The following is a 23,855-nucleotide window of genomic DNA, read 5'->3' on the forward strand; positions in this document are numbered from 1 at the left end:
CATGATAATATTACTAAATACGTATTTATAATTATGATTATGCCTCAGTATTTCTTACCATTTGCCAAGGAGGGATGAGAAGATGAGTAGCATGATCGTCTGATTGTGACTGCCTCCTCCATAAAACTTAAACTTTTCTCAAGTTTTCCACTATCTCTGTAGCAGATACTAAGAGTCATGAGAGCTAACATAGAAAACGTTGACTTTTAATACCCATATTTCAAATATTTCAACATGTACAATACAAATATTAAAAATCGATGCATCGTTATGTACATACTCGTAGACATGTCCACTAGATTGCAGTCATCCAATTGCCTTTTCAACAAGAGCGACTCCTCGTATGCCTTTATTGCCTCGTCGTATTTCCCCCCTGCTTCATATGTGCGAGCAAGGTTATGTAGCGCTAGAACCACAATCAAATTAGTTAGTTTTGTGTAAAGTAATATATTGTACACTCTTTCATTTAAAGACTATTGCCTTTATTGTGATTGCCTTTTCTTTTATCGTGTCTCTGTTGATCACTGGTGCTCATTGATCTATAATATGCAATCTTAAGCGTTCCCTTTTGTTGTCATGAAGGAAAAGTATTATAATTCTTAAAATACTTGTGACCAGAATGTTTTATTCAATTTTGAAATAAATGTTGCTTGCTAGTTTTGAGATATGAAAATCTATACTTGTTGTGTTCATGGCGAAATTACAAAACTTTTAAATTTCTTAGCGTAATTAGGAGTGCTATGATGTGTCAATTTTAGATATATTGCTTTTTAACGTAATAAATAATCTAAATCAATTTAAACACTTTGCTATTTTCTACACGTTCGTGTACCAGCCTAATGTATAATTCAAATGTTGATTTCGTCTGCTTCCAGCCAAGTCGTAACGCCTCATCTCAGTAATAGCTGCAATGGCGCAAACCGTTAATATAGTGATAATAGGCTCATTTAAGACAGCAAAGCAAAAAAGCGTGGGTTCATGTTGCCAAATGTCCAAATGTGAGGCAACATCTTCCATACTCAAGACAAAATATAACTAAGTCTTTGGCATAAATGTTTTTAAACGATGAAATTGAACAACACCGACTGCTAAACTTTATGAAACCGTACTACATTATGATCATGTACAAACTTTGCTAGAACGTCTTTCTATTAGAGAGACAAACTCACTCGGAAAAGCCTGACATCCTATAGGACGTGTGCCCGTCTATCCAGCGCACTCAAACATATGAAATTACATAAAAAAGACAATAATAAATATTTATAAGACGTATCACAAAATAATATTTGCACAAAAAAGAACTTTGGATATTGAAAACGCAGAATAGCACCACGTACTCAAAAATAGAGGTAAGATACATTAATATATGTAACAGATATTAAAGTGATGTACAATAGATGTACAAAACATATCTGATTATGTAATTGGAGGATGTAAATCCCAATTATAAGTGACAGCGTAAACCCGAATGACAATATTGCAGTTTATAAAGTATGAAGCAAACTGTGCATCGACTCCAGTATGCACCCCGTCTCGTCTTCTCTACGTAACTCTCGCTGCCGACTGATTCTTCCATCGACTAAGTATATACAAGATATAAGCCAATACTACCGCAACTAAGAATCTGTCTCAACTCCTAGTGACAACACAACGGCAAAAGTGGCTAACAGTACGCTACAGAAAGGGCCTTCCCGTCGCACCATCGGTTTCAGTGGTTTTTGCCGTCATCTCCCACTAGAACCTAAATATGAACCAATTGCAAATCCTAGAAGTTGCAAGAGTAGTTGGAACACTACAGATGCAGAAACAAGTTGCGAATATTGGACTAGCGCATCAATGGTGAAGTGTGACATTTTAATTACTAAGAAAATGAAATAGAATATATGAGCAGGAGCATACCACAAGCAATTTCTGCACCAGCTGCTCCACCGGCATATTCTCGTGTCCATTCAATCTGTTTCCTCAACAGCCTCTCTGCATCTTCCAAGTTCTTCATTTCCATGTAGCAACACCCTAAGCGGCCTAGAGCTGAAACAAGAATGTGATAACTTATCATTGAAAGTAGCACCAAACGACCAAGATATATAATGCAAAATAGAGCGAAGTAGCTGTTAAACCTGCATGTTTGTGAATTTAACGTATAAAAGGATGCATATTTATATTGTATCATCTAAACTACAGCAATAGCTTCTTAGTGTGACTTAGACAAATATAAATAAATTTAATATCACTGTCTGCCTAGTTGCGTTGTTGACCGTACAAAGAGATGCAGATTGTTAAAAATGTGTATCGTCATTTCTAGAAAACAAAGTTTATATTCCATTACTATGCTAAACAATGTCACGCGTCACTGTCAGAAAAGCGCTGAGGTAACACAGCAACAAGTAGAGGTGACCATACAAATGTCCAGACAATACTCGTGATGACACGAAAGTACTCCATATTATAGTTGAACTATATACATAACCGGTAACAAGCGTTCAGTGAAACAAATTTAGTCAAATGCGACCTATAAACCCTCCTCCTTCTCTATGTTTAGAAATCACCTGTCGCACAATGAGAGCTGATCGCGAACAACTACTTTCCATTGATGATAATATGCCTAATACATTGCAATTAATTTTTAATACTATTTTTATTTCACATTGTTGTCTGACTTATCAGAACCGATAGTTAGTCTCTTTCTGTCAACCGTTTGTCACAAAACAAAAGACGCTTCGTGAATATTGTCAGGTTGCCGTGGGCAACCGAAATATGAGGTAGACACATACGTTTACATGTTAAAAGAAGGATCCACAGTTGCAAAGCGATTACAATTAGCAAACGAAATCGTCCATTTTGTCACTCTGCTGAAATGCAAGTGACGCTTAGTAGTCTGATTCAGTATGGGGATACTAACCAACAGCACTATTCGTCCACTAATATATTATTTAAACAATCTGAAATAGCAAGCGCATCCCATATACCCAGAAGTTCAAAACAAGTAACCGCGATTACGAAACGGCACATGGAAAATAATGCAGCTGCAATATCTTCGCGTGAGTGACTACTAGTAGTTGTGACTACCCATTCACTGGTGCAGGTGGCAATGACTAGCGTTCACAAGTGCCGGAATGTCAGAGATCTACGGTCACCACTCCCAGGCACCAATGGCTCGAGAGGCAATATATCCTAGGCACCAATGCATGCGGCTAGGCAAGAACACCCCCATGCATTGAAATATAATTATGCAAGTAGTCTCTGCTCACAAGAAGTGTTTCAAGTATTCACTGATTTGAAAGACGATCCGAATACGTTCCATGTCGAACTCGTTCATGTCAAATATTAAACAGCAGAATTCAAACTGTTATACAATTGGGGTTGACAGTATAATACCACAGAAGAGAGCAAACAGAATGTGACTTCGACAATTGCCCGCCCGGTAAGTAGGTAGAAACCTCAACTTCAATAAATTTGCTCACTGTACATCAAGACGCGAAAGGGAATCCCTCTGTCCTTGGGAAGCAAATCATAACCTAGGCAAGAGTAGCTAGCGAGTCACTTATGCTGGAGAGCCACTGACGCCTCTGACAATAGGTGTCAGACCGTATATGAGTTTAATATCAATTTTCAAGTATAAATAATAACATAATTACATGTTCTGCATGCAGACTGAGTGATATGCCAATGTACGAGCTCAAAGAAAGATAGACAATAGTTATCAGCTTTGTACAGAACGACACTTTTACGTCATATCAGCGAACATTTCTGCTGTGAATATCACCCAACGTGCCTACGAGTGTCGTAGCGCCTAACGTGCTGCTTCCAAATCGATAAGGACGCGGCGATCGAGAAGCTCACAAAACCTTGACAGCCATGTTCAAAAACAAATCGGTATACGAAGAAAACTCCTTCTGCCCAGGATAGTTTGTAGCTAAAAATCGAACCATTTAAGTCGGAGGAAACTTGTAAAATAAGAAAACCCGTATGAGAAAATTGCGGTAAAACAAAAATGCATTTAAAAATATAACTAACGGTTTTAAAGGTTCAAACTTGGCAAATGTAGATAAGAAATTAGAAGACTTTAGAGATGCTATTCGAATCTTCACTAGTGCTTCTGAGCCAGAATACAGAGGGGGCGTAAACGAGCATATGTATTGATACCGCCAGTCATCCTAGATAGTAACTATGCGTCAATATATACAGATTACATTCAAACTGAAGAAAGTTGACGCATTTATTATGATAAATAGCATACGCTTGTGTAAAATACAAAGAAACAAATATATAGTATGTGCAAGTGCATGTGCTGCCATTTAAAGAAAAAATTGTTTTCAAAATGTGCACTATTCTACTTTCTGTGCTTTTTATAATCTTAATTTTTTATCAAAACACTAAATCGATAATAGTGGTATTAGTCTAACGTTTTCGATTTCGATAATAATGTTTACCGTTTATACACGAGACTCTAGATCTACACATAGATAAAAGACATTGTTACTATAATTGCAGTTACTTCTTCAGGGTTATCCCTATTAATTCAAAATGACGTGGCGGAGACTGACGGTAGTAGGAAGACGCCCTTGTTCGCAACAGACGCTCGGATACACAAACCATAGTTAGTTAATATTATTGTTGAGAATTTCAAAATAAGTGCTTGGATAATCCCACTATTATGCAGGGATGCTAGACACTGCTGCCCTTGGGATACAGCTGATTTATGCATAAGAGAATCAGCGTGTCGCGCAAGAGCATCTTTACGGAGCGAGACACAATGTAGAAGATTAGAAATAGTGAACGAATTGCGTTCATTGCCGGGTGTTAAAGCGTTGGCATAATTTCCAAAACATTCCTTTTCCATCACTTGTAGATACCCGCGGGTATTGTTTCTCCCAATCCGGATCATGCTGACCTTGTTTGTGCTGTGAAGAATTGGAGTTACGCTAGGTTTACAATATGACGCTGATGACGCCCGCTACGCAAGCGAGAACGCTCGCGCGAACATGACGAATAGGTGTCAACTTGCTGACTCTGACGCTGTACCATTTACAATAACATTTCAAAAGCGTCAGCGACGAGCCACTACGCGCATGCTCATCATAATCTTATACAAAAGTCTGTGATTTGGTTTTCATTTTCTAAGTTTCTCCCTCACCAAGTTGTCGTGGAGACGCTTACACATTATTTGGCAGTCTGCTTCTGAGAGTCCGGTATTTTCGATACGTATTTCCAAGCGTCTTTCCTGCACCTTTCATCTCTAAGCCACCGTGACTTGATCTGCGCAAGCAGCCGTATCTACACGTATGCACTTTTGATAGGCTTCACTTCCATAGTTTACTTTCGGTTATTTCAATTCAAGATTTGATCTCTGATTTGTCGACAAAAGACACGTGCTTACGGTAGACGCTAGAGCACTTTCGGTTTGGATGCTAGAGTTGAACTTGAATCAACTCTAGCGTTGGCGACGCTGACGACGCTCGTGACACGACGTGCGAGAGTTTACAATATGACGCCTGCTTGAGCGTCGTCGTTGGCGTCCTCGCCAGCGCCCTCGAGCGTCGCCAGCGTCATATTGTAAATTTAGCTTTAGACATACTGTCGTTTTGAGCGTTGGAGTCAGACTGTAACTAACTGTTATAGGCCTAAGGCAGACCTCCTTGATCGGATTGACTGGAAATAGGTTTCCTCCGATTCGCTACTTTTAACTTCTGTCTCTTCGGAACATGTTCTCTTTCACTTTCGCCCCAATACGGGAAAGAAGAAAGTTATAGAACCTGCCATCTTTCTCGCGTAAATGATACGTTTAGACGTCCTAAATTGACCTTGAAAGTGGAGGAGGTAATTGGATCACCACGAACTTGTTTTCTAGTAATCTCTCAAGTAACCAGTTTGGAAGTCAATTAGAATGCAGATCTTCATTTACTTTTTCCCGCGCGATTGTACTTGGTCACGTGGCTGGTTTTTCACAGAGTGGCGCAGCACCACGCTACCACGCTTTACAGAGAACTCTGCTAATTGTATGTTTTTCAATTGTAAAAGTATTAAAATATGCTGACAACAGCTTTTGGTAAAACCCATATTTACAACTAAAAGGACAAGAAAGTCTTGTTAATGATGCAATCCGTTCAGCTCAACGGTGACGGGACGGCACAAAACCTCAGATGTGCCGTGTTGCGTCATCCTTCTCATTTCACTATTCAAGCAGTGTCCCACTATCACGCGTAATAATCCGAGCGACGAAATTGATATCAATCAAAACCTGGCGCCATCTATTGTCTGATTGGTCTACTTACCGTCATTCACACATATAACTTTCGCTGACAAAGCAGCAAAATCAGTTGGACAAAACAAAAGTCAATCAACACAACGCGGCATCGCGTAAATTCATGTTTGGGGTCGGCATGTTAGAAATACCCGCAACGCAGTTGTTGTCGCGCGGCACCGCTTGCCTTGAGCTGCGCGGCGTGCATCGTGGCAGGCCATTATCGTGTTAAACAGAATAGGAAAAATTCATTCATTTGTAAAAATACATTCAGTAATTACTTATACAATATTATATCAATATCGTCTTACCCACACCATACGGCATAGCAAAAGAATTGTCGTCGCCAAATGCTTGCAATACTTGTACGGCTTCTTCAAAGTATGGCTTCGATGTGTCAGGTCTACTCATTAGAACGTAAGCATCACCAACAGAAATCAGACCTAAAATATCAAATTGCAAAGCTAAACTGCAATTATGGGTAAAATTGTACTCACTTTGGCTCAATTCAAAGGCTTCGACTTTAGTGCGAGTGCCGATTCGACGACGAATTTGCAACCACTCCTCTGCTAAATGCTTGGCTGTTGTAATGTCGTAGAGATATTTTGCCAACCAACAGGAAAACTTTAAAAGCGTTAGACATTCTTGCTTTATACATTTCAACTTCAAGATGTGATCGCAAACTCTGTAAACGTGTGGAGCCAACGCAATCAACTTGCTGTTGTTGAGGTTGCATTTTATGGCTCCAGCGGACTTTGGTAACATGCCTTGAATACACTTCGTCAAACAAACGAGAGAAGATAGTAATTCTTTTCTTCTCTTCGTGTGGCTTATAACTGAATGCTGAACGAGCGCATGAATGTCACACGTCTGTTCCTCGTCATTGAATGTGAGCAGAGAAAACTCGTGTGACAACAAATACAAAGAGCTTTCAAACTCATTTTCTCCAAAACTTGACTCTCCATCATGAAATACAGCTGCACGAATAACATCAGTAGGAACAGCGCTCGTGTCCATCAAAGAAGCAAAACGAAGAATTTTGTCTGCAACTTGAGACCTGCTTGCGACTTCTGCTAGATCAAGATCCCAATGCATTGGCGCTTCCTCGTCGACCCTTAATCTGTCTTGCATTTTCCTAAGCTTCTCTTCATCACTGGTACAAAAGTTACACGATTTGACCAATGAGGATACTTCGGCAGTTAAGATTTGATCGATTCGAGAAACACCCAAACTCGTCAGTTCCTGCTTCAGATGCAGCAGACCATTACCATGTAATATGTCATTGAAGTCATCCGCTAGATACCGCACCATTTCTTTCTTCAATGACAGTGTTTCCTTTATCTTTCTAAAAGTAACCCCTGTCTTCTTCATCAATGTTGCAACACGTCGAATGGCCAGAGGCAATAGCTTTACTTGTCCATCGTTCACTATACTTCGGATCTCATCCAAATCAAATTCTGAAATACTGCCGTCTTTGTTGTATTTTCCAGCCCAACGGCGAAAACAGTCGACGGCGGCGTCTTCATCCAAATCCGGTAGTTGAATCACCTTGCCTTCTTGCATCAACGCGTGATCTCTGCATCTTGTCGTAACGATAACGTGAATTTTCATGCTGCACGAGGGAACTACGTGTTGAACGACGTTCAAATCATCACTACTGTCGTAGATCAACAAGACATTGCCGCCACGTAAAATAAGGAGATCTAGGAAGCGCGCCTTCATTTCTTCCAATGATTTACTTGCGCCTTCGTCTCTTTCCGAACTTAAAAAACAGATCTATTGCAAATATAATTTCCTAAAAATAAATACAGAATTTAATTTCAATTTATCTTACAAATTTGTAAATCGATTGTCGTATGGATGCGTTTGTTCTCGAGCTGATAAAGAACACTCCTCCATCGTACGTCTTTCTGTAAAGCCGTGCATAGTAGGCTGCTAAGCATGATTTACCAGCCCCACCTTGAGCACAGATGCACTGAAAAACAAAGAAAGTATAATTGGCGATTCACAATATAGAGAAGCTAAGAAACACTCATCGATGGTATTTACCATCAATCGAAAATCCCTGATGTTTATCAATTCTGCATGTTCATGATCTCTACTCCAAAAGAATTGGGACATGTCAGTGACAATTTTGTCTCGACCACAAAAATGAGGGAAATTTCTCATTTCTACTTCCACAGAAAAATGTCCTGCTTTGTCAGACATAACATGGTAAATTGGTCAGAACAATGAACTAAATTGTAGAACCTTTCAGCCTGGGCTTTTCCTTGTCCAACAAAGATTTTTGTAGTGAGGAAAGCCGACGAGACCTTGCTACATTTAATAACTCCGCAATAATTTCTAAATATTTCAATTAAACAAATAGATTAAATCAGAAAAGATTTTGTACCTTCGGGATCTCTGTTCTGTAGATCTGCATGCAATAGATAGAAATATTATCAACGTTTAGAATAATATATTTATGGTTTTGATAACCTGGATGTCTGTGCGGTTGTATGAGATGCAATATTTGATCATATCCGTCAGCTTCCGACAAAGTATCGCAAAACTTGTGAAAATCTTTGTTGCAATAATAAGGTAAGATTTCACTCAATAGATAACGAGCTCTTTCGACGTCTCCATTCATTTGCTTCATTTTATCAAATTCTTCCAATCTCACCTGGTCCGTACTCAGCAGTTTATCAAGAATGGGTTCGACTGGTAGGACTTGCACCAAACGAGAGAATAGAGGACGAATACATTGATCCCATGAATAGTCTGGTGGTCTACAACAGAGATTGAATTGACATATTCTAAAGAATAAATTTGAATACATCAATTTAATTAATGCTATGTCGTAATAGGAAACCAAACATTATGAAATGTCAAAATAAAAATAGATTTGTTGATAAAGGTTAACTGTACCACAAAAAATATTCTTTTATGTTGGAAATTGATAGTTCTAGTTGCATAAATAACAGGAAAAATAGTTTTAGAATATTTGTTAAGTCTTCGCTGAGATATAGCAGGTCAAAATTGCGCTCTGTTTTTCAACTTCCTTTAACGCGGTATAACGGCGTGGTGTAGTCCACATCACAGAAGGAAGACGTGTGTGGGTCTGTATACAGGCAGCGCCCTGTAAAAATGAACCCACCTTCTTATCGAAAGCAACGCTGCTTGGGTAGAGGGAACGGCAGCAACAGATATTCTTCTGAGGAGTCCTCTGAAGGTTTTTATGTGATGAAAACGTTCCGTTATCGCATGAATTGCAGGATGAAGAACATCTGCTGGGAGCCATTCGAGTGATTGGATCAAACAGGTTCGATTTCAGTGACAGTGTCTGTGAAGATTTGAGATTGCCTGCTGCTTTGTAAGCGGACGAGAAAGAGGACAGGCTACAAGATGGCCTGTCAAAAAATTTTCTACTTCCTAAATTTGATCCTATACTTTGTAATTTCCGATCATGTTTGAAATTTTATGGTTAATTAGCGTCTAATGCCCATAACAACTAAGATAATAATACTGATTACAATATTAATTAATTTGCTTCTATTTTCCTTAAAGTAAATTGGCTAACCCTGCTGTCACATTCCATCGATCAACATTATCGATCGACCTCATGGCTTTGCCTAATTCAAATCCAAATAAACAGGCTTCCAGATGAATGCTTCCCGTGGAAGCGACACTGAAATGACGGTACATTATCTTTCGTTAAGCATAAACGCGGTAAGTCAGTCAGTTCACGCCCTGTTGGTTTCTTAGGGGGCAGTAGGCGTCTGGTAATCATGAAATAGTGTTATTTTAGGCGGATTCTGCAGCACGTTATCTAGAGAGCAAACTGGAAGTATAGTCTTTGTTTGACATGATATAAATCTCTTGTCGGTGAAGGCTTTCGTAGACCTGTTCAAAGTCTTACAAATTGTGTTGGTATTAGGTGTCTCTACCGCGTGATGTGAACGTGTTTGAAAAGACTGAATACCTACCTTAGTGATGGCATGGGACAAGATAGAACAAATAGACTAGAGCTTCTGACAATAAAAAGAGATATGTCTAGTAAGGCAGACTTGAAAGCAGTAGACAGGTTTGATCAGCAGACAAAAACAGAAGCATTAAGCTTAACAAGTGAAAAGGTAAACGATTTAAATTAAGAGTAGAAATACAAATTTGAGAAAATTTTCAACTGTGCCCCCCAATCTTGGACTCTGGCTACGCCGCTGGTGCAGCTGCGGTCGCTGTGAGATGATGGATACGTACATGTATACTCGTGTGGAGTACGTGTGCTGTCAAAACGTATTTGACATTGTCTCAAATAATGACACAATAAGAATGAAAATAATGGCACTGTGGTGAGTTCATGCAAAACTCTAGCTATTGCTGTGGAAAAGAGAAAATACGAGTTGAAGTTCGTACGTTCAATTCATGTCGACACACGGTTTGACTTCTCTGTACAGTATACCGTAATCCATACGACTGCATGGTTGTCAAGCACCTAGTTGCACGTCTATAGATAGTCAAGAGTCTAGCTGACCTCTCCTAGTCATTTACATTACTTTTACTCCTGCCCGAGTGTCTTCCATACCCTTCAGCTTCTCAAATGCGGCTCTTCTTTTCTTTTGTGATGGTTCCACAGTGCTGAGATCTTGAGGTGTGGAGAGAGGTAGATGGAAAATTGTGGCCTCAATTTCTCTCTTCTACAACTCGAGACCAAGCTCTTCAACCGACCTGTATCTCGAAGCAATCAGTCTAAAAGTTGCTAGTACAGACTGTGTCCTCTCAGTAGGCCGCGTCGTACTTAGCTGTAGTCGCCCGGACGATACAAACGTCTCTGCTAGGTGCGATTCGCACTCTTTTCTTAGCTAACTTGGGGATGTTAATTCGAAAATCGAAACCCGATTGCGAATGACTTGCACGAATTGGTCAGCTACGCAACACCAAACCATTCTTTCGCCACAGATTCCTTTGTTTACAATATACGCTGGCGTGGAGTCTCCGCTCTGTGACGTCTCACTACACCACGCCCGTTGTAACGCGTTACAGAAGGTTGAAGAAATGGAAGCAACTTTGACCTGCTATATCTCAGCGAAGGTTTAGCGTAAGAAGCTAAAACTATTTTCCTGTCATGAATGCAACAAGAACTAGCAATTTCCAACATAAAAATTTTTGATTGTTGCGTTGGAGTTACCTTTTCATTGTACAATCCAGACAGTTTGAGTAAGCGTACTTTGCTCATTAATGAGGAACGACGCCTAAGATTGAATTTCTACTACATTTATGCTTCCCGATGTTGTAATTGTAATGTAAAAAATTTAAGGAAATTATGCGTATCTTCACATTCTAAGCACTGTAAAAGCTCTTCATTTAACAATCATAATATGTTAAATTACAAGTGCTATTAAGTGTATCCAAATTGTTAATTTAAAAATCATACTAGGAAACACTATTAGCCATATAGGCTCATGGGATAGAGTCCGAGTAGTGTGGTATGTTTAGTTAGACGGCGGCCATACAATTGTAATTCAACGCACATGCTTGGTGTTATTGCTATTGGTTTCATTACTGTCTCAATTGATGTAATTTGCCTTAGAATGTCTTCAAGTGAATAGATATCGAATACGTATTGCATGCATGTCAACATTTTAAGTACCAGCCAAAGTGTTTAACTAACATTTCACTCCTTCTCACGCTTTTCGCTGGCTTATACTAATCAGATTAAAAGAGGACAAACGTTTTGTAACTTTACACTATAATGAGTAATATTTAATATTGTAGATTGCCCACAACACATCTTACTCATATTTCTCATGAGACATTGGTATTTCTTCGTTAGGACTGATTTTACATTTTTGTTCCTCTTCGGTAAGATGATCTGCAGCAGTGGAAGACGAATTTTCGAGAACGTCTTTACCATCTATGTTGCAATGGTTGCTTGTTTCTGTCAAATAGTCTAAACAAAGAGTACGTAGGTGATATCAATCAGCGACACTCTAGACGTAGTTGTAGCTACATAGAGAGATATGAAAAGCATTATACTGAATATTTGCTTTATATTAACTAATGTAGAATATCAATAAAAACGAATTCAAGTTAACGTTACTTAAAAAGCACTAAAAGTATATTGCAATTATGTTTTGCTTGTTTAGAAATGGAAAGGCAAACAATTACACAACACGTTACTAGTTACTGCAAGTTCACAGTATCAGATGTTATGCAAGAGACAGTTGAACGTCAGCCGTGCGCAATATATTTGCCTTTTAAGAGCTTTCGCTGTAACGCTACGTTATTGATAGTTGGCGTCAAAAAAATGAAATTAACCTTGCCTCGAAGTTCCAGACCGTCTCCCAAAACCGAGTTCGGAAGTGATCCGAGTAGGCCAATCAACAAGATGCGGCCACTGAAGTGGCAGCCAAATGAACATCGAAAGTTCTGTAATTACGTACACGACTTCTGGCAAAGGCGAGTTCGACAATTGCGTGTAAATACAGCTCGTAATTGATTGCATGCACGTGCGTCTATCGTGATGTAAAACTGCACTGGACCGTGCTTTTGAAACAACGCACAAGGCTTTCCAAATTGATTCAATGTATCCCGAACAGCGGGCCGCTGTAGATTTGCCGCCATTGCATTTGAATACCACTCACCTTGTTTAAACACACCTCTAAAATGTAGTAATCGATCTCATATTGTGACATTGGGTGGCATAGCGCTATTATCTAACGAGGTGTTTTTGACTGTTACAACCCTGCCATTTCACTTAGACAATTACGCCTACTTCCGAACTCGGTTTTGATCAAATTGATCCAAACCGTATCTCATTTCTTTTGGGAGACGATCTGGAACTTCGAGGCTAGAACAGACCCTTGCCTCGTACACAGGCCCTCTTGTGTGCCCAGAAAAGAGGGCCTGGTACACGTTGTCTTCGCAAGCACGCATAAATTACCTCGAAATGGGCGTAACGCATAGTTGTCTAGAATCTCAAACCGATAATGTCGCGCGCAACCGTTTTGAATAGAACAGTGAAACACGTGGAAGAAGCCATAGATCTATAGACTCAAGGTCAAGTGCTCCATCTAGACGACTTCAGACTTTCGTTCCTCGCGCGATCGACGTCTAGTCGTAATCCAGTCAGGCTGTTTACTGTGCCTGCTTGGCGAGAAGAACTAGAGTACAAGTTGCAGCTATTTTATCTGTACGACAGAGGGTCTTCCACGACAGCTCTGCCAGCGCTGTGCTCAGTTCATTCGAGCTGTAGCAGAAAATTGAAGGTGCAGGCACATGACAGCCAGACCTGGTATCTAAGTCGAAAAAAGAAGACAAAAAAGAGCATCACATAAACACGGAAGCTGTTCGCTGTCAACATTATCGGCTTGAGATTCTAAACAACGTAGGTTCCGCATGCGTGCATACATTACGCCGATTTTGAGGTAATTTATGCGCGAATGCGAAAACAACGTGTATCAGACCCTCTTCTACCGGCGCGCGAGTGAGCCTGGGTACAAGGCTAGAACAGACCCTTGCCTCGTACCCAGGTCCTCTTGCGCGCCCAGAAAAGAAAGCATTGTACACGTTGTAATTGCATGCGCGCATAAATTAGAAGGAAATAGTGGTAATGTATGCACGCAGGCGAAACCGACGTTGTTTAAAATCTCGAGTCGATAATGTCGCGCACAATCAGACCAACTGATGACAAATGGTTGTGTCCCCTAGCTAGAATTTTTCTTGAAACGCGAGTAGAACTTACATCTACACCAAGAATGGCAGAGGAAACTTCGAGTTCACGTATAATCTTTGAACTTGTTCTATCATCAGCGATACTAGAGGAGACACGACTATGACGACTTATATACAATCTTCGTCACCACATTTCCCTAGCTTACAGTCAACCATAAACGGTATAAGTTGGTAGCATAGCGATTTACAGTATCCTGTTGAAAGCCAGACGAACACGTAAACGTCGTTTCCGTTGTAGATGTGCTTTAGGACAACACGCTGCTGCTTCTTCAGCTATACATTACACATCTTAAGCTTGCCTAGAGCGTAGTGCAACGCCATATTAAAACCAGAAACTCTGCCTTCATCCACCTTTTGCCAATTTGGGTCTCATTGCGCGCGATATTATCGGCTCAAGATTCTAAACAACGTCGGTTACGCATGCGTGCATGCATTACCACGATTTCCTTCTAATTTCTGCTCGCATGCACTCTTCTCCGGGCGTGGAAGAGGGCCTGGGGACGAGACTTGAACAGACCCCAGCTGGATTAAAACGTCAGCGACTGTACAGGCGGCGATAGTTTAGTTTAGCTGGTATACGCACATCTGCATCTCCGTTGATAGACATCCAACTATACAGAACGAGCAGAAACAACAAATCATCGAAATAATGCATAGCAGTCGCAGAAGTTTACTTGCATTGCGCACGCTAACGTCAACATTGGACGCTTTACCCCTGTCACGATTCATAGAGAGTTTTCCGGTTGTTTTTTACGTCACTATACACAGTCAGTTAACTGACCGTCAGTAACACTGAGACCGTCGTGATTTAACACTGACAATAGGCTCGGTTTGCGAAAGTTCCTGCAAAAAACCTCTTAGACTACCTAAGCCCAAAAAGCACTCGGTTGAATTTTTACAAAACTTCCAGGTAATCCAAACGCCGCTTTGACTTGTCCTCTGTCTTTAAGATTACTTGGAGACATCCTTGGGCAGGGTCCAAAGTGCTGTAATATTCTACCCCAGCACTGAGTCCAGACGTTTGATAAGGTTGTCAGTCGGAAGTGCATCTTTCGTGTCATTACCTCGATAAATGTATCTATAGAGCTTCTATTTCGGTTGTGAATAAATACAACAGTAAGCGTTTGTTTTAATGGATGCAAAGGTTCGACCGTCGGTCTCCCTGTAGAAGCAATTGGAAGCTTTGTTGTTGTGAGTGCGCAGCGTACTCTCTACCTGAAGCAAATGAGAGTCTACAAAGCCAAATCAGTTTTGTGCCGCCGAAGTGATCTCTACTTGGAGAGTCACCAGCGTTGACAGCTAGCAATTACCTCAACACGTCTTCGTTGCGTTTTCGTCCGTCGAGCGAAAAGGGAGTCAGCTCCAGAACATCCAAATCTTCGACAACGCTAAGCTGACACGGTTGAGCGTGCGCGTCAATAGCATGCAGAGAGTACTCTGACAGAGACATCGAGAATAACTAGTCTAAAGCATCCAGAAATTACTCGATGACGCACATGATGTTCCAGAAAGTGGTAAGAAATATTTGGACACGAAACAAAGTGTCTATAAAAGAATTTTTAAAAGTCTACTCTATCATACACGTCGACGTGTCCAATTGCAAGCACAGAGAAAGGCTAAAGATGGGAACGGCCCACCTCGAAATACTATAGCAGTTGGCGAGCAACTTAGAAACCTTGCAAACGACGACGTTTGGCGTACATCTTCCACTGCGTGGTATTAAGTGATCGATATATGACGTTGGAGGGTGAGTAGAAAGATGAACGTGAACGTTTAATGTAATCTATAGATATAGACATGAATTACGTCAAGTTTAGGTTCACTGTGATCACTAGTCAGGAGGAAGCAATACGCAATGCCCTTCAAAAAATACGAGCTATAACCTACGATTATCACATTCTCAGTTATCGAAGAAGGTTGATGTTTGAATATAACGGAAATTCAATACAGCAAAGAACACAAAGGCAAAGGTACAGCGGCCAAACATTGATTTCAAAGTCTCCAAGTCGCAGATCGCTAAAACGGTCGATCGGCACGATAACAGCTAGATTTGCACCTAAAATTCTCAAAGTTGCCCTTGCGGTGCTCGGTACACTAGGATTGATCGCCGTATCTGGTGCTATCTCTGGAGCCACTAAGAAACCTACCAGTAGTGATGGTGTGACACTAGAGAAGAAAGGCCGTGACAAAGCAGGGTGGTTTTTTAGCACGTTGTTGGCCGGTCTGGCGGCACCTCTCACGGCGAGTGCGTTGGGTACCGGTGGCGAAGCCAGCAAGGCAAGCAAAAAGGATTAATATTACCTGGCTCAGTGGGTAGTGGAAAAAGTGGCGAAGGCGTTGAAACCTCTAACCAATGTACAGATCGAAGAGATACTAGACAATCGCTGAGTAGGTAACCATAGAAGAACCTATGCTAAATACACTTTAATTCACAAGCCCAAAGCCAGTGAGACTCTAGTCTTCATTCTCGAAAATTACTTTTGGCACCAATTGGATGGCAAACTACAATGATGGAGCTGTGATGTGAAAGAATTTGATATTTTCGTGATGCGCCATCCGAATGACGTCTACTGGTATATGCAAAAGCCGGGAAAAAGCATCCTGACAATTTGATTATGCTACAAGATATAAATAGCTTGATGTGCCGTTACTATTGGCAATATTTTATCATTCATCGGTAGAAAGGGCGCCTCATGCAAGATATTCTTCTACATTACACCCAAGTGACGTCTTTTGGAAATGAACGCCGTGTTGTAGAGAATTTTCAATATAGCCGTATATATAGCACCTTTTGGTCGTACTGTGTGAAGAGTAAAGAAACACTCCAAACTTGAATCTGACTCTTATGGGGACAAAGAACAGTAGGATAGTGCTGAGATCGACGTGCTAGGTGTGAAGAGCTAATAAATCCAGATTTATTTTAAAGAATGCAATCGAGGGTCGTGGATTGGGTAAAATTATAACTCATATACCACTATCGGACCGATACTTAAAGGGTTAAATACGTACAAGAAAGAACCGCAACTACATATCACCACTAAGTATACCCATACATATGTATTATATACTACTTCTTTAAACCGATAATACTATGAATACAATAGCGTCAGAATTTCAATGTCTTCTTCCACTGACTTCCGCAATAGACTTCAACAATGACATCCTGGCATAATGGATGGAAGGTAAAAAGGTGGTCCATAACCCCGCAAAGCGACGATTTTCGACTAAACGTCAGGGTAGGAGGCTTATATGATGCGTGGCATGAGAAAGAGTGATTGGCCGACGTTGGCTGCCGTAACTATGGATCATGAGGAGACAAACCGTCCTGCTGCGGCACTGCAGGAAAACGCCAGCGTACACAGCAAAACGCTGTACCGAGGTTGGTATGCCCATTATCTGACGGAGAAGGCGACAGCTAGGGATTCACCTTGTCCCGCTTGTGAACTTTCCATATGCCGGAGCATGTCCAAGTTGTCAGGTAAAAGTTCGAACTTGTCCACGTACTCCAGCGATTGCAGCTGGCGAACAATGCGCTTCGAAATGGGTACGCTGCCTTCTCCAATGATACATGACTCAACAGCAATAAATCTGGCGGCTGAAGGACGTACGATAAGTTCGAAGTCTCGCCCTGGCTCAACTCTGACCTCAACGCTGACCTCTTGCAGCGCTGCCGCAGCAGACAGAGCACATAAAGTTTGACCGACAAGGCATCGGCGTCAACACGTAAGTACCCTGGGTGCGCCGTTACTTAAGCAGACGAACATAGCTTGGTAGCGCTGCCACACACAGATGCCAATGACACAAGGCAAGACAGGAAGCTGCCACATCTGAGTAGAAGCTCCTTAGAAGAACCTCGCTTAAGTGACAGCCGCACGCAAGACCGCCACAGAAATCGGCATAAGGCGCGATTAACGTGTGGGAGACAGCATGAATAAAAAAAAGGCAACACGCTTGTCGACAACACGTGTATTCACCACATACCCTGACCTCTATCAGTAACATGTACGACTTGTATAGCCGCCAGTTCCAAGGACAAAGTTGACGAGAGTGTGAACCAGGCGAGATGAAATCCCAGAACGACATGTGCGGAACACGACATGAGAGTGGCGTGCAAATATGACCAATAACGTAACGTGGCTACTGGTTAATGCACACGTTAAATAGATACTCTGTCGAAGTTCCGGATTGACCAACGGAAGAAGTGACGCTATGCTGCCGTCCTAAAACAGTTACTGAGTGCTTCCAGCTGACCACGCAGAGAGCTAATACAGGAAATATCGCTTGAATAACGGCATGTAACAAAAATGCCTCTAAATAAACCAGTCGGACCTCACAGGAAGTAACGCCTGAGGAACGGCATGCCAAGGACACTTGGCAGGTTCCAAGTGCCAGCGCCAGGCGACGGCATCCCGTAAACCACGTTCAGAAGCCATGCGGCAGACGCCACAAGGCCGCGCCAGAAGGTCACGCTCTACACCAAAGGTACCGCTAGGCGGCACCATAATCAACGGTCCAACGCCGAAGATGACGGCAGTTGGAAAATCTCGTTTGGCCACCCAACAACGAAAAATACCACAAAAAAAGCAAACTAAAAACATGGCCAGATTAGTGCAGTCGAGAGCCCATGAAATCATAGCAAGTTATCTGGCGTCCCTGGACATGCGGAGAATAGAAGAAAGAAAGAAACGGTGAAGATAGGGCTAGCGGACAATCAATCCAAGGAAACGACAAACATCGCAACATGCGAATGCGTGTGTATTTTAACTTGCTTGCTCCTTGGTAGCACGATCCGACTGACGCTGAGAATGTTGCGACGAACAGTGGCCAAATCGGCTTAAACTGCTTCCCTGGCCGTTTCAGCCATAAGCGACTTGCGCTCACTGAGAGCAAAGGTTACTGTTGTGTCCTTGGACATGGGAAAGGAACAAAAGAATGCAAATTGCGTTAGTTGTTAGAGAGGCCATGAGCGTAATGACACGGTTGCGGATGCAGGGATACGTATATACACTTCTTTTCGATGCGCGGGCTACGTCCCAGAGTGGAGTCAACTCTGTGTAACTGCGTTAAACCGCATCGAATTAGTCCATCCTGCAGCCACACAACAATAAACTATCCTTTCGCCAAGATTCCTTTGTTGAAAGTATACGCTAGCGTGGAGTCTCCCTTCTGTGACGTGCACACTACACCACGCCCGTTACCCGAACTTGTACAAACGGCAGCAAAATTTGACCTGCTATATATAAGCAAAGAATTAACTTAAATTTTAAAATTGTCATGTATGCCAACAAAACTATCAATTTCAAACAAAAATTAATTTTTGATTATTGCCTTACAGCTACCCTTGAGATGATATAATATATACCTCAGCTTCAATTCTAAAACAAAATAATTATCATCTCACCGTCCAGATTTGATACATTTTCAGACGTTTCTAGAACAACATCAGCAGCGACCAACTCAGCTGATTTCTTCTCGCTCAAAGAATCTACAAAAATTCATTTCTATCGAATAGAATAGGTTTATGGTATATCAGCAATATCAATCTCCTTCAGTGATGACGTTACCTAAGTGCTGAAAGAGATTTGCAGTTACTGGTAGTTTATAAATCTGTCAAACTACTAGAATAGACAATGTGGCAAATCGTGAGGTCGTTGATAAATCATGTGAAAGAGACCCATGGACATTCTACTGTAACACAGGTAAACCAAGTGATCATTTTTAATTACTGCTTCTCCAACTAGCCTCATGAAGCCACAGATAAAGCCAGTACTAGTGTGACCCTATAGCCGAACAATGTCCAATTTCCGTCAAAAACTTTGCAAGATTAATAACTGAGTATGAGCCTATGTTAACAAAATTTTTGGACATGACACAATCAGACAAGAGTATGTCCAAAACGTAACACGTAAACCTGCAGATTGATTTCTATCAGATTTAGTCATACATGGCCTATACCTAACCATGTACAAACTTCACCGCGTAGAAAAGAAGGCTTCATATTCTATTTGATACCATGATGCACATGCACAGATAATTAGATGAATCAATTGAATGATTCTACGCAACAGTAAAGTCCTGGTGCAAATATCGGTCAGAAACGTTCCGCATGCATTGCAAATAGCGACCAATAAACGCAAATACTCCCGCAATTGCAGCATTGTGCTGGTACAACACCCATGATAACAATCCCACGGGTCCCTTGATTCCACAGCAAGCTCAAAAACAGGGCAATAATGTCTAATAGGTACATGCTTAAACAAAGACGCATACACATTAGCTGCTGTGGGTCATCTTCACCGCATCGACCTCTGCAAACTGTACAGTCCATACTTGATGTCACTCCCCATTTATGTCACTCCCTATTCACGCCTCCGCCAAGTGAGTGGTCCTAAGTAGTTTAACAATCTCGTCATGCACGAAATCATTGCAATTTACACTGTATCCTAAATGACGAAAGTCAAGTCATCAGTAGGAGAAAGTACACAACACTCTGGACAAAGCAGAGTAGTAGTTTTGTCATTCATGTGAAGACATAAAAATAACTCTTGAAAATTCAAAGTCCTCAATTTTAGAGCCTGCAAATACTACGTTATGTAGCAAAGTAGATTTTGTACAATACAACTATTTCTCATGATATCGTTTACCTGATTTCTTCTGTGCCGGTAGATCTTTCTCGGATTTCGAAGCCTTCAAATCCATTACAAATCGCAAACGTACAGTTAGACGTCACGAAATTCCTGTTATACAAACAGAACACGCTTAAAGGAACTAAGCGAATCACTACGAAATCTGATGGTCCTAAATCTTAGCACGTGACGCACGAGCCTACTAAAGTATCGCGTGGAAAAATAGTAATAGCAAAAAGATACGACGACATGACTAGTCTATAAAGCCTTTCATGCTTCTATTCGAGAGTCCAAACATATGCATATATGTATATAGACCCATAATATCTAGAGAATGTAAGGTCAAACAATCCTGTTTTATCGCTTAAGATATCCATCCCCATTTCCGCACGGACAGATTACTAATGGTCAGGAAATTTCTACTATATTTTGTTGCAGTTAATTAAATTATCGTTGTGTGCATTCATAAATTACAACTCATTCACCCCGTTCAAATATATTATGAAGTGTATCTTTCTAAAGAATTCTTATAAAGAATTTTGTTCAGAGTTATATCGCGATAATTAGCAGCCACGGAGCGAATTCCCATATAAAGTTAATTAATGTAATAAACGTTTTATGGAAATTTTTGTTGTTGCATGAGTATCCCGTTCTGACTTTGGTAATGCGTATAACTCACTCAAATGCATTTTTATACAGTTCAATTATGTCTCGTTCAATTAGATCCAGTCTTGAGAAAATAACAAGGATCGCAAAGTATATACGTTATTACTGGTATGCCATTACAGATCTCCTACTTCGCCCATGGCTGATTACGTACAATAGAGATTGCTAGGTGCATTAGTATTACGTTCTAGAAATTGGCAGACAATTTCCTACAGAGTTATATTCAGTTCAACTATATCCCAATTTGAGAAATTACAAGAGATCGTGAATCGCATCCACATAGCAAAATCTTAAAAGTCACGTGCAGCCGTATATATGGCTTGACATGCGTTCTGATTGACTTCGCTGCTCGCGTTTTTCGGTAGAAATAGACTCATTGCAAGTGTACCGCTCGGATGCGTTTGTCGGATTCGGTGCAGATGCAATCACAATTTGGAGAAGAACGTGAGCGCTGGAAGAGAGGCAGCAATCAGCAATTTATCGTCAATCTCCAGAAACGTTGCAAAGGACGCCGACAGTGTACAGACTACACGGAACTATGTCTGACAAGCAATTGAGGAAACCGGAAGGTGCAGCGTTCGCCTCGTCAACAGATTTTATGCGGAGGTCGACCCCTCCAGTAAGGACCATGCACAGTCGGCCTTACAGGTTTGGCGTAAGCAAGACAAATTCGGCGAATATATAACCCTACACGGTAGAAATGCGCTCCTACTCAGACAGCCAGCCAGGCAGACATACAGACAGACAAACAGACAGACAGACAGACAGACAGACAGACAGACAGACAGAATCAAGTTTATTGTCAACAATCTTCACTACTACAAACAGTTATTGTTAAAATGAAATGTTCTACTTGTAGTCCGAGACTATTGCTAATGAGTAAAACACTGAATGACAGACAGACAGACAGACAGACAGACAGACAGACCGACAGACAGACGGACGGACAGAACGACAGACAGACAGACAGGCAGACAAAAACACAGACAAACAGGCGGACAGACAGACAGACAGACAGACAGACAGACAGACAGACAGACAGACAGACAGAGAGACAGATCTCCAATGTGCAACGGGGTAGAAGAAAGAAATCAGAGAGAGAATTTTTCTTGTATATTAGATTTGACGGCTTTCTCACAAGTAGAGGAGGTTTGACCTGTTTATCATTGTAAAGTGTCTGGCCCTCCATGTCATCTTTTGTCACATACAGCAAGACCGTTTGCGGCGCGAGTTAGCAATCGCTTTAATCTCCTTCGATGCTCACATTGCCGACTCTGGTTTCTAAAGTTAGGTCAACATACATCTCAATGTAGGAAAAAGTCACCAAAGTCCACTTCTGCGGATTCAGGTTGTCAAAACAAAGGCGTCGCCGCTACACTTACTACCTGCCAAGTGTCAACAGTTTCTTGTTTTGGAGCACAGTCGCCTTCAATATTAGATGAAACCAGCAAGTTGCTTTCCCGGAATTTCTATACATGAGGTTTGTAATCTAGACCTAGAATCAGCTGCTTGAGAGTTCATTCGCAAGTTGTCACTGGATACTATCCTGTCGGCCACACCTCCTAGAGTTGTGCAATCAGTCAAATCAGCCTTGAGGTCTCACTTTGTAGTTTGCTGTTTGGTGGCTTTGAGAAAAATATGTCAAAATCAGGATAATGAGACAGCATAAAATCTGTTTTATCTCATTCCTAGAATGGTTTTGGAGGCAAATTCAAAAAGGGGCAGATCTGGCTTGAAAGAAGACAAGTCTGTTTTTGTCAAGTTTTTAGAATAGAAATGGGAGAAATTGCTCTATTTGTCTGAGTCTACGATTTCTATAGAGCTGAGTTCAAGTTCTAATCAATCAAAACAAGCAGCACTCAAATTGATTCGATGTGGTAAACTTTCAAGAGCTGCTAGAGTGTTAACTAGTGTGGGGTTAGCACTAGCTTCAAAAGAGACAGTTCAAAAATTGGAGGAAAAGCATCCAAAAAGATCTGAGAAATTCCTGCTGTTTCCACTCCAGTAAATTCTAATCCAAAGAAGTCTCTCTAAAGATTTTCTTCTCGAAGTGATTCTTCGATAACCGCGATGTTCTGGTGCTGGACCATCTAGTTGGCCCTACGAAAATTTCAAAGTCTTGATTCAATCTGACGAGGGGGCAGATCTCTTACATAGAGCTTGTTAAGCTATTCCTATAGATACCTTGTCTGATAGTATAGGCAAGTTGCTCACATCACCTCGCTTACTAGTTCTTCAAAAACCAAACAAAAGATGTGCGTCCCACTGCAATTGCAGAGGCTATGCGGCGTTTAACAGCAAGAGCAATCTGTTTGTAGAAGAAACAAGCAAGATGTGGTTTTATCAACATAATACATCATGGTGTGAGGACTGATTGCGGAACTGAGCTGCTCATATATCATGTTCAATTGCTTTTACAGTCTAATCCTGAATAGATTGTATTGAAAACGTATGTGAAAAATGCCATTTATTCTCTAGATCGAAGACAGTTATTGCTGGAGGTGTCATCTTCATTTAGACATACTCTATCGCATTAAGCAGATGTATCTGAATGTCAATGTTCTTGTACTTTTGCAAAAGACCAAACCAGTAGTCTTCAACTGTCACAGGGG

The 23,855-nt window shown here is 41.1% G+C and overlaps 1 protein-coding gene across 1 annotated transcript; it reads right to left on the reverse strand.

Annotated features, from left to right (window-relative positions):
* Positions 1 to 44: 44 nt before the first annotated feature.
* Positions 45 to 7,963, reverse strand: LOC134180766 (uncharacterized). Its single transcript, XM_062647952.1, has 5 exons — positions 6,739 to 7,963; positions 6,553 to 6,684; positions 1,900 to 2,028; positions 281 to 406; positions 45 to 184 (listed from the first exon to the last, which is right to left on the reverse strand). The coding sequence occupies exons 1-5, from the start codon at positions 7,961 to 7,963 to the stop codon at positions 45 to 47; spliced, it is 1,752 nt and encodes a 583-aa protein (XP_062503936.1).
* Positions 7,964 to 23,855: the final 15,892 nt, after the last annotated feature.

Source organism: Corticium candelabrum, chromosome 6 (genome assembly GCF_963422355.1).
Source record: "Corticium candelabrum chromosome 6, ooCorCand1.1, whole genome shotgun sequence".
In the NCBI taxonomy this organism is placed as follows: Eukaryota; Metazoa; Porifera; class Homoscleromorpha; order Homosclerophorida; family Plakinidae; genus Corticium; species Corticium candelabrum.

Excerpts from the sequence above, each read along its gene's own strand:
- LOC134180766 (XM_062647952.1), bottom strand. The coding sequence starts at position 7,963 with ATGAAGGCGCGCTTCCTAGATCTCCTTATTTTACGTGGCGGCAATGTC. Across the intron at positions 6,685-6,738 it reads AGCCTTTGAATTGAGCCAAA|GTCTGATTTCTGTTGGTGAT; the intron begins GTGAGTACAATT and ends TTGATATTTTAG. Across the intron at positions 407-1,899 it reads TGGTGCAGAAATTGCTTGTG|CGCTACATAACCTTGCTCGC; the intron begins GTATGCTCCTGC and ends TTGTGGTTCTAG.